This window comes from Equus caballus, chromosome 16 (genome assembly GCF_041296265.1).
Source record: "Equus caballus isolate H_3958 breed thoroughbred chromosome 16, TB-T2T, whole genome shotgun sequence".
In the NCBI taxonomy this organism is placed as follows: domain Eukaryota; kingdom Metazoa; phylum Chordata; class Mammalia; order Perissodactyla; family Equidae; genus Equus; species Equus caballus.
In genome coordinates, this window is record NC_091699.1 from 54,918,316 (window position 1) to 54,931,564 (window position 13,249).

The 13,249-nt window shown below is 40.7% G+C and overlaps 2 protein-coding genes and 1 long non-coding RNA gene across 22 annotated transcripts in view; 2 read left to right on the forward strand and 1 right to left on the reverse strand.

Annotated features, from left to right (window-relative positions):
• Positions 1-4,843, reverse strand: part of NKTR (natural killer cell triggering receptor) — a 52,057-nt gene extending 47,214 nt beyond the window's left edge. For 13 of the 20 annotated variants that reach the window (XR_011426950.1, XR_011426948.1, XR_011426951.1 and 10 more), the window contains exons 1-2: positions 4,686-4,837; positions 4,426-4,506 (exon numbers count right to left, since the gene is read on the reverse strand). Coding sequence is in view for 4 of the 20 variants with exons in the window: in XM_070237907.1 (XP_070094008.1) it covers positions 4,426-4,483 (58 nt within the window). In the remaining 16 variants the exon portion in view is untranslated. Of the gene's footprint in view, positions 1-4,425; positions 4,507-4,685 lie in introns of all 20 variants that reach the window. The other 7 variants (XM_070237905.1, XM_070237908.1, XM_005600797.4 and 4 more) reach the window with 3 other exon arrangements.
• Positions 160-3,284, forward strand: LOC138918056 (uncharacterized). Its single transcript, XR_011426957.1, has 3 exons — positions 160-284; positions 2,065-2,132; positions 3,058-3,284. It is a non-coding gene; the product is annotated as an uncharacterized lncRNA (long non-coding RNA).
• A 165-nt stretch (positions 4,844-5,008) lies between the features above and the next one.
• SEC22C (SEC22 homolog C, vesicle trafficking protein) overlaps positions 5,009-13,249 on the forward strand; it is a 48,985-nt gene continuing 40,744 nt past the window's right edge. The window contains exon 1 of the mRNA XM_070237917.1: positions 5,009-5,059. The gene's annotated coding sequence lies outside the window, so the exon portion shown is untranslated. The remainder of the gene's footprint in view (positions 5,060-13,249) is intronic.

A 13,249-nucleotide genomic window follows, 5' to 3' on the forward strand; every position in this document is an offset into this window, starting at 1 on the left:
TGAATGACTATGGATTCTTATCAGAAACCATACAGACCAGAAGGCAGTGAAACATTTTTCAAGTGCTAAAAGAAAATAACTGTCAACCCAGAACTCTATACCTAGTGAAAATATCTTTTAAGAATAAAGGCAAAATAAAATTCTCAGGTGAAGGAAAACAAAGAGAATTTGCTGTCAGAAGATCATCTGTAAAAGAAATGCTTAAAGCAAATTCTTCAGGTGGAAGGGAAATGATACCAGAGGGAACCTGGAACTTCAAGAATGAACAAACAGCAACTGAAATGGTAAATATGAGAGTATTTTTTTCTCTTCTTAAGCTCTTTAAAGTATGTGTGACGTTTGAAAGCAAAAGTTTTCAAAGTTTGTAGATGTAATACATATGACAAATACAACATACAGTGAGAGGTAAAGGGGTGTTATGGCGGGATGGTTTCAACATTTCACTCGAAGTGGTAAAATATTTATTCTAAGTACATTGTGAAAAGCAAAGTATATATACTGTAATCTCTAAGGTAACCACTAAAAAAACTATATAGAGATATCATCAAAAACTCAAGAGAAAAATTTAAATGGAATACTAAAAAATGTTCAAATAATCCAGAAGGCAAGAAAAGAGAACAGAATAAAAAGAGAAAAAACAAAAACAAAATTAAATAGACAAATCCAAACATAACAATAATTATATTAACCATAAATTATCTAAATATACTGATTAAAATATAGAGATTGTGAGAATGGATCAAAAGACCCATCTATTTGCTATCTACAAGGAGCTCACTTTAAATATAATAATATAAGTAGATTAAAAGTAAAAGGATAGAAAACGACATATCATGTAAACAATAATAAAAAGAAAGTTGAAGTAGCTGTATTCATATGAGACAAAGAAAACTTTGGAGCGAGAAAATTACCAGGAATAAAAAAGGTCAGTACATAAACGCATCCACCTAACAAAAGAGCCTCAAAGTAAATGCAGCAAAAACTGATAGAACTGAAAGGAGAAATAAACAAATCCACAATTATAGTTGAAGACTTCAACTCTCCTCTCATGATAATCAGTAGAACAAGTAGCCAGAAAATCAGCCAGGATACAGAAGAAATGAACAAATCTGTTGGCCAAGTAGATCTAACAGACCCAAAAACTTGTGGGGTCTTTCATAAAGAGAGAAATTTATAGTATTAAATGCTTATATTAGAAAAGAAAGGTCTCAAGTCAATAATCCAAGTTTCTACTTTAAGAAACTAGAAGAAGGAGGCCTGTGGCCTAGTGGTTAAGCTTGGTGTGCTCCACTTCAGGAGCCTGGGTTTGGTTCCTGGCCACAGACATGAACCACTCAGTGGCGCCATGCTGTGGTGGTGACCCAAATACAAAACAGAGGAAGACTATCACAGATGTTAGCTCAGGGTAAATTATCCTCAGCAAAAAAAAAAGAAAAGAAAAGAAAAGAAACTAGAAAAAGAAGAGCAAAATAAAGCCAAAGCAAGCATTAGAAAGGAAATAAAGATAAGAGCAGAAATCAAAGAAACTGAAAACAGAACACAATAGGGGAAAAAAAATCAATGAAATAAAAATCTGGTTCTTTGAAATGATAAGATTGATAAATCTCTAGCCAAACTCACCAAGGAGACAAGACAAAAGGCATAAATTACTATTTATTTATACACTAGGAACGAAGGAGGTATCCCACAGATCCCACATGCAGTACATTAAGAGACAATGTTGAACAATTCTATGCACATAAATTTGACAACTTAGATAAAATGGACCAATTTCTTAAAAGCCACAAACTATCAAAACTCATTCAAGGAGAAATAACAACATGAATAGTTCTATAACCATCAAAGAAATTAAAATCTTAGTTAAAAATCTTCTGAAAAAAAATTCTAAGGAACAGTCATGGAATTATTTCAAATAGGAACCATCTTATTGGATTCACAGAGAAAAACTCATATACAATTTAAAGACTTTTCCTCTTTTAATATATATGTGCATTCATTTGGTGGCTTTATAATTCAAGTCTAGTTAACTTGTTTGCTATAAAATATACAAATTTCCACCGACAGGAATGGAACAGAATACATACTGTGCTGTATTCAACTAAATTGTTATCAATACATCTTGATCTCTCCAGGTGAGTCACTCTTAAAGGATCTCTGCTTATCAAGGTAAATCAAAGATATTACTTTGTATTTACATCAAGTGAATTACTAACTATATAAGAAGTCAAGAGTATTACTTGAATAAGCAGTCAATGACATACATACTAATGGTCAAATCCTACAAAGCAAGACACCTCACTTCAAACAACTGAAGTGATCCTTAAAAGTTGTATAAAAATTGGCCCAGCCTGGTGGTCTAGTGGTTAACTTTGGAGCACTCCACTTTGGCCGCCTGGGTTTGGTTTCCGGTCGCGGACCTACGCCACTTGTATGTCAGTGGCCATGCTGTGGCGGTGGCCCACATACAACATAGAGGAAGATGCAACAGATGTTAGCTCAGGTGGATCCTCCTCAGAGGGAAAAAAAAAGTTGTGTAAAAACCAAGTTATCTACTTAGATAATATACTGAAAAACTGCTAGAGAAGTATTATATATGAGACTGAACCATATAAAATTGCCAATTATCAAGTGGTTCAACCTAGAACAATGTAATCATTCCTTGTTTTATATATGATTTACTGTCTCAAGAGTGCTAATCATTTCTGTCAGAATGGTATTACAACAAATTACCTTAGATGTTGGGGACTGAAGTTTATTCAACATTTACCAAACATATTCTGGAGATTTCTCACAACAAAGATTATCTGCAAATCTAGAATATAAACATGTACCAGGAAAGCAGCACTTCACATGACTACAGAACCTGTGTTTGGTTTACTTCTACTTTTCAGGAGTCTGCTATTTTTAATTCTTAAAATAACATAAGCCCTGTTTTCACTATAAGCATGGATTCACTACAGAATAAGGATTAAGATCCATTAAGGGTCAAAATATTAAAAAGAGAGAACGCAACAAAATTTCTAAAATCACATCATTCTTTTACTCAAAATCTTTCAGGGGCCAGCCCCATAGCCGAGTGGTTAAGTTTGCGCGCTCCGCTGCAGGCGGCCCAGTGTGTCAGCAGTTCGAATCCTGGATGCGGACATGGCACCACTCACTGAGCCACGCTGAGGCAGCGTCCCACATGCCACAACTAGAAGGACACACAACTAAGAATATATAGCTATGTACTGGGGGGCTTTGGGAAGAAAAAGGAAAAAAATAAAAAAATCTTAAAAAAAAAATCCTTCAATATCTTATCTCACTGAGTCAAAGTCCTTTGACTAAAGCCCAGAGCCATTTCCTGCTACTCTCTTCCCTCTATTCCAGCCAGCCTGGGCTTCCTGCTGTTCCTCAAACACACAACTACACTCCTCCCTCAGGACCTTTTTATTAACTATTCCCTCTACCAGGAACCATACCTCACCTCCTCATTTCCTTCAGATATCCGCTTAAATGTCATCTTCTCAAAACGGTGTTTTCTGACCAACCTATTAAAATAGTATCCCTACTACAAGCCACAGTATTTTTTTTTCCTGGTTTATTGTCTGTCTCTCCCCAGTAGAATATAAACTACAAGAGAGGCCTTTGTTTTACTCTTTGCTATATCCCCGGAGTCTAGAACAGTAGCAGGCTCTCAATAAGAATCTGCACAAAGACTGCATATATGCTCCAATTAAAACTTCTAGCACAGATATTTTAAAAAGTCATGAAAACAGTTTGGAACCCTGCACGCACTGCTATTCAGAATAAAGCAACTACCTTTTAGGAGAAAATATTTTATTTTCAACAAAATACCCTTACGAATGGCTGGATTCCCTAAAAACAAAACAACGCTAAGCGCACACATGCTGCAAGGCCGTTGGTACAGAATGCTTTGGTTTATCACACAAGACTTTCGCTAAGTCATTTTCCCACGAATCAAGAAATTCTGGCTAAAGATACTTAAGGAAAAACAGAACTGGAGTTAACCTATTAATGATATACAAGGATTAGGAAATAGAGAATGTACGCGTCCAAACCTCACAGTACAGAGCAAGATGCCAGAAATCGGAATTGGGAGTGTTTGCCCCCTAGAGACACTGAGAGAGAAAAAGTCCGAAAGGACTGCACTTTTCTTGGGGCCAGGCATGGTACGAACACTCAGTCTGGGGGTGCAGTGGCCTTGGGATTTGGGATTTGGGAGGGCGAGGCCCGTTCCCAGGAGGGTGGGAGTGGTGTGCCCGGGCCACCCTCCTCTCCAGGCTTTCGCTCAGGAGAAAAGGGAGCGCTGACTGTGCCCACTCGCTCCCAAAAAGGCTTGGGGGAGGGGTGACGAGGGTAGAACCCCTCCCCTTCCCCAAGGCCAGCCCAGGCCCCGGCAGGGCTCCCCAGCCTCCGGCTCACCCGGTTCCCGGTTGATCTCGATGTCGAAGTGGCACTGCGGCCGGTCCTGCGCCCCCATCGCGACCGAGGCGGCGGCAAGAGCTGGGAGAGAGGGGGAGGAAAGCGATCAGGGCGGGGGCTGGGGCGGAGCCCGTGCCACGGTCGCCTCGCGCCGGCCTGTCGCGACAGGGCGGGAGGCCGAGACAGGGGCCCCCCCACCCCCCGCCCCGGGTCTCCCGGCTCCCGTGTAGCGCGCGCACATATGCGAGCGAGCTCTTCACCTGGCTGGCCTCCAGCCTGAGTAGCTCCCGGTGAGCTAAACAGAAAGCGCAACCGCCGGGGCCGGAGCCCAACGCCACTAACGGACCACCACCCCGCTCCCGCAGGCCTGGCCTCCCAGTGCCACGCTAAACCCCGCGAGAGTTGGGACAAATACCGCGAGATCACAGCCTCGAAGGGGGTGGTTAACCGAAGTGGGCGCGCCACGTGGGCGTGTCTGGTAGCTCTGGAGGAGCCTCAGGCCTGGCGCTCCTATACCTACGCCTGTCCTTTTTGGCCCCGCCCCTTTCCCCGTTTACCGCTGGAGTCAGTCGCTCCATCTTGGAGCCTTGGCGCGCCTGCGCTCTCTAGTTGCTCTCGTCCCTTCTCAGTAGCCGTGAGTGGCCACGTATTTCCTGATATCGCCAGGCTTCTTCTTGTCGACAGATGCGAGCGAGTTTTGAGGATAAGTGTTGAGGCTTAGTAAACCGATCTATCTTTTGGCTTGTTTTCTTTTTCGCAAGGAGCAGTTATGACGCTATCCTCCTGTTAGACTGGTTGTCTCACTTCAAAGGCCTTTTGGGCTGAGGTGTGGGTTCGTTCCCTCTTTGGCGCCAGCGTCACTGTTTCCGTTCTGTTCTGTTTCTGTTCATGGCCATTCTACATCTTTTGTGAAGAGTCACTGGAAGATCTTTGCCTATTTTTTAATCGCGTTCTTCGTTTTATTGAGTGCAAGAATTTTGGATACCAATGTTTTGTTAAAGAGATGATATGTGTATGTTTTGAGTGCAAGTCTTTTGTTAGATGTACATAACTGCAAATATCTTCTCCCAGTCTGGGCCTTGTCTTTTTATTGTTTTGACAGTAGCTTATGCAAAGCAGTCGTTAATTTTGGTGAAATCATTTGATCAGTTTTTTCTTTTATGGTTTGTGCTTTTTCTGTGCTAGGACATCTCTGCCTACCCCCAAGCTCGTGAAGATTTCTTCCTGTGTTTTCTGCTAGAAGTTTTATAGTCTTACGTTTTATGTGTAAGTCTACAGTCTGTTAGAAATTTCCCTTATGGTGTCAGGTAGAGGTTGAGGTTCTTTTTTTTTTTTTTCCTACAGTGATATACAGTAGCTCCACCACCATTTGCTGAAAAAGCTGTCTTTATCCATTGAATTACTTTGGCTTTGTGACCACACATGTGTGGTTCTATTTCTGGAGTCCGTTTTGTTACATTGATCTATGTATTTCCAGGGCCAGGGCCGCACTGTTTGCTTTTAGTTATTTTCTTAAAATTGTAAAATATACATTACATAAAATTATCATTTAAGTGTACATTTCACAGGTATTAAGTGCATTCACATTCTTGCACAAGGATCACCACCATCTATCCACACAACATTTTTCATCTTGCAAAACTGAAACTGTATCCATTAAACAATAACTCCCCATTCTCTCCTCTACCCAGCTTCTGGCAACCACTCTCTACTTTCGTTTTTTTTTAGTTTTACTTTATTGTGGTAAGAACACTTAACATGAGATCTACCCTCTTAACAGATTTTTAAGTGTACAATATGGTATTGCCTTTTTTATTAAAGTATGCTTTTTGCTTGAGGAAGATTGGCCCTGAGCTAACATCTGTTGCCAATCTTCTTTTTTTTCCCTCCCCAAAGCCCTAGTAGATAGTTGTAAGTTATTCTAGTTCTTTGTGGGACACTGCCACAGCATGGCTTGATGAGTGGTGTGTAGGCTGTGCTTGGGATCCGAACTGGGGAACCTTGGGCTGCCAAAGCACAGCCCGTGAACTTAACCACTGGGCCACAGGGCCGGCCCCTGGTATTGTTATCTGTAGTCACAATGTTTACAGCAGATTTCTAGAATTTATTCATCTTGCATAAATGAAGTTTTATACCCATTGATTAGCAACTCCACCTTTCCTCCTCACCTATCCCCCGGAAACCACCGTTTTATTCTGTGCTTCTATGAGTTTGACAATTTTAGATACCTTTTAAGTGCAATCATGCAGTATGTGTCCTTCTGTGAGTGGCTTATTTCACTTGGCATAAGGTCCTCAGGGTTCATCCATGTGGTCATATATTGCAAGATTTCCTTCTTTTTTTAAGGCTGAATAATATTTAATTGTATGTATATACCAATTTTATTTATACATTCATCAGTCAATGGACACTTGGGTAGTTTCCACCTTTTGGCTATTGTGAATAGTGCTGCTATGAAGATGGATGTACAAATACATTTTCGAGATCCTGCTTCCAGTTCTTTTGGGTATATACCCAGGAAGTAGAATTACTGGGTCATAAGCCAATTAATTCTATTTTTAATTTTTGAGGAACTGTTACACTGTTTCCCATAGTGACTGCTCTATTTTACATTCCCACTAGCAGTCCATCAGGGTTCCAGTTTCACCACATTCTTGCCAGCACTTGTTATTTTCCATTTTTTTAATAATTGCCAATCTAATGGGTGTGAAGTGGCACACTGTTTTGATTACTGTAGCTTTATAGTAAATTTCAAAATCAGGGTTACTTAGGTACTTTCTAAACTGTTTCTGCGCCTGTGCTGCCTGTATAAAGGGCAGTCAGAGCTTTGGCACTTCCACGCCATCACAGAAGTGCTATCCCTGTCAGAGGTTGCGAGTTCTACCTCCTTGATCGTACAGTATCTCTATCAGAGCAACAGCCTCTCGGGTTTCCCATTTGTAACCTAGGCTGAATGGAGAAGCTAGTGATGCTGGGTCTGATTTTTCTTACAGTGTTACAGTTAACCAGTTATTCTCAAAAAAGACGAAATGTGCATGCCTATTTGGAGATGAAATGCATTGGTAAAGCTAACTTTCCTACAAAGATTTGTGAAAGGAAAGGATGGGAGCACTGCCCAACTCTGTAACTGCTGTGGTTTGGAGCAGCTGGCTTCCATGTAAGTAGGCTTTAGAGCTCAGGAATGAAATACTTAATTTGGGGTGTACTGAAATCTCTGGAGGTTCATTCTTATCTTGACACTCCAAAGTCTCCTTCCTGCCGCTAGTTAGGTGGCCTGGGCAAATCACTTTGATCTCTAGAGTTCAAATCCTTCATCTGTGAAATCAGCAGGATGAAAGACCTAAGTTTCCTCCTTGCTCAAAATTCTTTTATTCTGTCCTGTGAGTTGAAATTATATTTCAGATGATTTGAAGATAAGGTATGCTATTTGGTCTGTGGTTAAAGTAAAGCAACTGCTGGGCCTAGCGTACACCTAAAGGACTGATACCTCCTCCTTTGTCCTCAAGAATGGTAGAAAATTGATATCCAAGCACTTTACAAACTCAAGCTTAATTTGGTCTTGATAACTATGAAGAAGAACCCCGGTAGTATGAAATTTCAGGTAATGATTCTGAATGTTCAGCCTTTTAGAGTGGGATCACACCAACAGTTGGAACTTCAGTGGGTAGGACTCTGGCAAAACTAATCAGAAGTGCTACTGGGGAAACTTAGATAAAATAGATAATTTCCTAGAAAATAGAAATTACCAAAATTGACTCAAAAGAGATAGAAGGCCTGAATAAACCAGTAACCATTGAAGAAATTGAATTAGTAATCCCTAATTGCCCTCCAAACATTTGTGAAAGACATTGTGACACAGCCAAATGGGAAATTTGATTATAGTCTAGATATTGGATGACACCAAGGAAATATATTTAATTTTGTTAGATGTGATAATGAAATTTTGGTTATGTAAGAAAGTATCCTTGGTTTTTTAGAGATGCATACTGAAGTATGTAGGGATGAAAACACATGATGTCTGCCTGGAATTTGCTTTAAAATATTTTATGAAAGAAAAATGAAAGAAAATAAAATTTTAAATTGATAATGAGTAAAACAAATGTGGCAAAGTCATGTTAGTTGTTGCATCTAGATGATAGGGAGATATGGAGATTTTTGAGCTATGTCCTCTACCTTTAAATATCTTTGAAATTATTCATAATAAAACCATTAAGAACATAGTCTTCCTTTCCAAAATAACAAAAGGTCCAAATTGTTTCATAGGTAAATTTTACCAAACCCTCAAGGATCAGTAATCCTTTTCTCAATAAAAATATTTCAGAAAATAGGGGCCAGCCCAGTGGTGTAGTGGTTAAGATCGTATGCTCCACTTTAGCAGCCTGAGGTTTGAAGGTTTGGATCCCAGGCATTGACCTACACACCACTCATCAAGCCATGCTGTGGCAGCATCCCATATTCAAAATAGAGGAAGACTGGCACAGATGTTAGTTCAGGGCCAGTCTTCCTCAAGCAAAAAGAGGAAGATTGGCAACAGATGTTAGCTCAGGACCAATCTTCCTCAACCAAAAAAAAAAAAAATCAGAAAATAGAAGAAGAAAGAGTGAGCTACCTAATTTATCTAGTGATGCCAAGACCAGACAAAGACAGGGAAAGAAAGAGACCAATCCCATTATAAACGGATTTAAAGATGCAAATAAAATATTAAGGAATGGAGTTTAGCATTATTTAAACCCCAAAATGCTCATGAACTAATTGGCTTTAACTCAAGAATGCAAAGATGGTTTAACTTTAGAAAATCTAGTCCTATAATTCACCATATTAACAGATTAAAGAAAAGGCATGCAATTATCCCAATGTATGGTGTATTGGTTGTCAATTTATTGCCTCTCAGCTCCTGCAGTATATCCTCTGTAATACACAATTCAGCCTCAGGCAGGGATCCCTGCTCCAAACCCTGCCCCCCCAACACACACAGACACAATGTAGATTTTACATTTTTTATAACTTAGGGAAGAGAGAAAAGAGGTAAAAGAAAGGAGAAAAAAGGAACCCAATGAGAAGATATATATACAATTCTACCTTATTTACTTATACTATTTTTTAAATAAAAGGATATTATTGATCTTAAATGGGAAATTGTGCAGAAAAGAATTAGTATACTAGGCCTGAGACTATCTTCAGAAAGGCCTGCTTCTAAGGTAGGCCTTTGGGTGGAATCTGGGAACTTGAATGATAATCAGTTTCCTATACTTCTAGAAAACTTTCATTAAATGATAAAAATGCCTTGCTATGGCTAAACTATTTGTGCAAATAATATGATTTATGTTGAGCACCTGCTTTCTTTTTGGGAATCTGAAATTTTGGTATGTGCTAGGGCAGAGGATGCATACTGACCAGCCCCTAATAAAACTTTGGGCTCTGAGTCTCTAATGAACTTCCCTAGTAGACAACATTTCTCACATGTTGTCACAATTCATCCCTGGAGGAAGTAAGCTTGTCCTGTATGACGCCACTGGGAAAGGGAAGCTTGAACCTGGATTCCCCTGGGCTTCACCCCACGTGCCTTTTCTCTTTGCTGATTTTGCTTTGTATTCTTTTGCTATAATAAATCATAGCTGTGAGTCCTCTTAGCCAATCACCAAACCTGGAGTAATCTTGGGACCCACAAGACAGAAACAGAAATATTACCAGAATTTGGTAACAAAATCTATCTATATTGAGAATTTGAAAACAAATTTCTTGAAATTCTAAGGGTTTTTTTGTGTGTGTGTGTGGAAAACAAGGAGTAGATTATTTCATGGAGTATAGAAAAATGTGTATTTTGATAGAATGACATCATCATGACATTACTCAAAATCAGGTGGGCTTTCTCCATGGGGGGCAGGGGACATGGCCATGGTGGCTTCCAGCATACATCCTTATAGCCTGGGCAATTTGAGGTGAAAGCATTTTTCCAGGTAGCACCAGTGAGAAAAATCCTGGGGAAAGATTCTGATTGGCTTGATGACGTTCATGTGCCCATCCCTGGATCAGTCTTGATGGCCATGACAGTGGGCAGATATCATGATTGATCAGCTTAGGGTCAGCCAGTAACCAGGAGAAAGGCATGGGGGTGTAGCAGCACAGAGATGGCCACTGAGGCAATGGCTGCGAACTAGGAAGTCACCTTAATTGTGGATACCACAGCCATCTTTTGACCTTTTAGGGAACTGGTTTTTTTTGCCACTGACTTGTTTTAAAGGATGGTGTGTTTTCACAAATGTCTGCTGCTTCACTCTCTTTAGGCAGAAGCTTGGATTCCATCACATTCAAATGAAAAATCCACTATAACACACACTTCTCATCAGGTTCCTTACTCATTTTATGTTGATCCTGTTTGTCTACTCATTTCATCCTCTAAATTCTGCTTTGAGTCTGTGGCTCTGACACTTTTTCTAGACACTAGTTTTTGCAAGTAGATTGAGTTTTAGTAAAAATTTTTCATCTGCCCTGGTGCTTTTGGCAGCTACATTTGCTGAGCAAGTCCTTCTGGGTCTACCCACCAAGGGCAAGGCATTAGACAACTGGTATCTTGGTGGTTTCCCTCAGAAGATTCTGAGACAATGTTTTGAATGCAAGTTGCTTACTTGGAAAATGATTCCAGGAAACTCCAATCAGGGAGTGGGGAAGTGAAACAAGGAAGGTAGCCAGTAAAGTGTGGGCTATTAAGCTAGCTATCACAGCAGGTGACTAGAGCTGAATCCTGCTGAGGAACTCTGGCAACCAGTACAGAAGAAACATCTCAGAATTATCCCCATGGAGGGGTGAGGGAGCTGGGATATTAATACTCCATTTCCTGAGAGTCATTAGTTGAGAGCTGCTCCCAGGGGTGATAGTCCCCAGATTCTTCTGGCCTGCTACATCTGGGCAAAGTGCCTTCCAGTTTTAGGAAAAGTCCTCAGGAATAGAGATACAGATATGGACGTTTGGGAAGCAATTGGAGCACAATTAAAGGAATAAAGTTCAGTGAAGTTGGAGTAAAGTTCAAGAAATGAGAGTGGGATGCTGATTGCTTCTGCTACAACTGGCAATTTTTTGTTTGCAGACAAAGGAGTATTCAAGAATTGAAAAGTATAGGCTCTCTCTGACATGTAAGAAGCGCTTGATAATTTCTACATGGAATCCCTGCAGCCTCAACATCTGGAGAATTTCTCAGGCATCTCTTGTCCTGCATGGTGCCCCAGACCATGCCTGGGTGTGGGTCTCTTTTATCTTGCCAGGGTTATTGGGAGATCCCTGAAAGCAGGGCCCAGTGCCCTTCCTCCTCTTCTTTCCTCTGAAGGCCTAGTCAAATGAGGACTCGTTATAATTGAATTGATGACCACATACGTGAATACTGCTCTATAAATGGACCCAAGAGAGGAAAAAACAGTTAGAATGAAGGGTCTTATTTCTGCCTGCCTGCCTGCCCTGATGGTCACATGTCAGGTTCCTTGTCATTCATATCTGAGCTGCAGTGTTACCTGCTCAGCTCGTCCCTGAGTCCACAATTTAAAGTAGCCACCCAAACACTCTCCAGCACATTACCCTGTTGTAATTCTCTGCAGAGCACTTATTGCCATGTGGAGCTTTCCTTAATTATGTATATTCCTTTTGTGTGTCTCCCCCATAAATACAGATTATTTATACTGTATCGTCTTCTTTATACAAGGATGAAGGTTCCATGAGAGCAGGGACATTATCTGGTTTCCTCACTGCAGTACCTTCAGCACAATAGTTGATCAATATTTTTTGAGTGAATGAGTGAATTAATCACAAGCAGAAATGCAAACAACCTGCCCTTGGATCCCAGACTCTTATTAAACATTTAGGAAGAAAAGAGAAGGTCCTAGTGAGTGAAGAGAACATCTAGATTCCAGAGGAATCTGTGGGATTTTAATTGGGAACAGAAGTGACAGGTTAACTAACTTCTTAAAATTGCTTTTATTAAAACGGAAATGAATCAAAACAATATATATATTAGTGTTGGAGTAACAATAAAATGAAGATACTATGTACCCGGCTTAAGAAATATACTCAGATCATCTTCAGTAATGGAAGTTTATTGCAAAGGTTCATGGGCACATGAGATCCCACTGAACATCATTTCCTCCCTAGCCATATTGTTGTCCCCAGAGGTTACACTGGGGTGTCAAGAAGCCTCAGGAGGAATTGGAAAAATAACATTTTGTGAAAGAAATCTGATCTAAAGTTATCTGCTGTTTTAGCTGCCATATCCTCTCCCAGGAAAGTGTGATAACGACAGAAGTCACCACAGTTGCAAATCCTGAGAAGCATGCTTGGACCCCCAAGAGAACAGGCTCAGACACTGTGTAGGCTGTTGGGAGATCAGCTTGACCCTGAGAGTTGGGAAAGGGCTGACAGGCTGAGTGAAGGTTTAGTTCTTGAAGCAGGAGGTCCTCAGAAGAGAGAGTGGCTAATAAAGTCTGGTCAGGTTTGGTCTTTGCCTTTTTAAATCATCTTTACAACTATATTGCGTTCTAGATCCTTCAAGAGGAATGGCAGATGCTTATGCTTCAGGCTGTCTCTGAAGCAGACAGGTAGAGATGGGCTGGGGTACATACGATGACAGCTAGCTGGCCTGCGCCAGCTTCTCCAGTGTCTCCCCAGATACGGGACCTTTGGAGTGTAGGGTAAACTGTGGCTAAAGTAGCCTCAGCTGTTCTCAGTGGCTTCTGATTTGCCCTCATTCAGTCCCCTGCATGTGGAAATATCCTTCCAAGAAACAAAGGGAGGGGAACACTGCAGGTCACAGACCCCTTCCCTCTGGAGGAGAGCTGGGCTT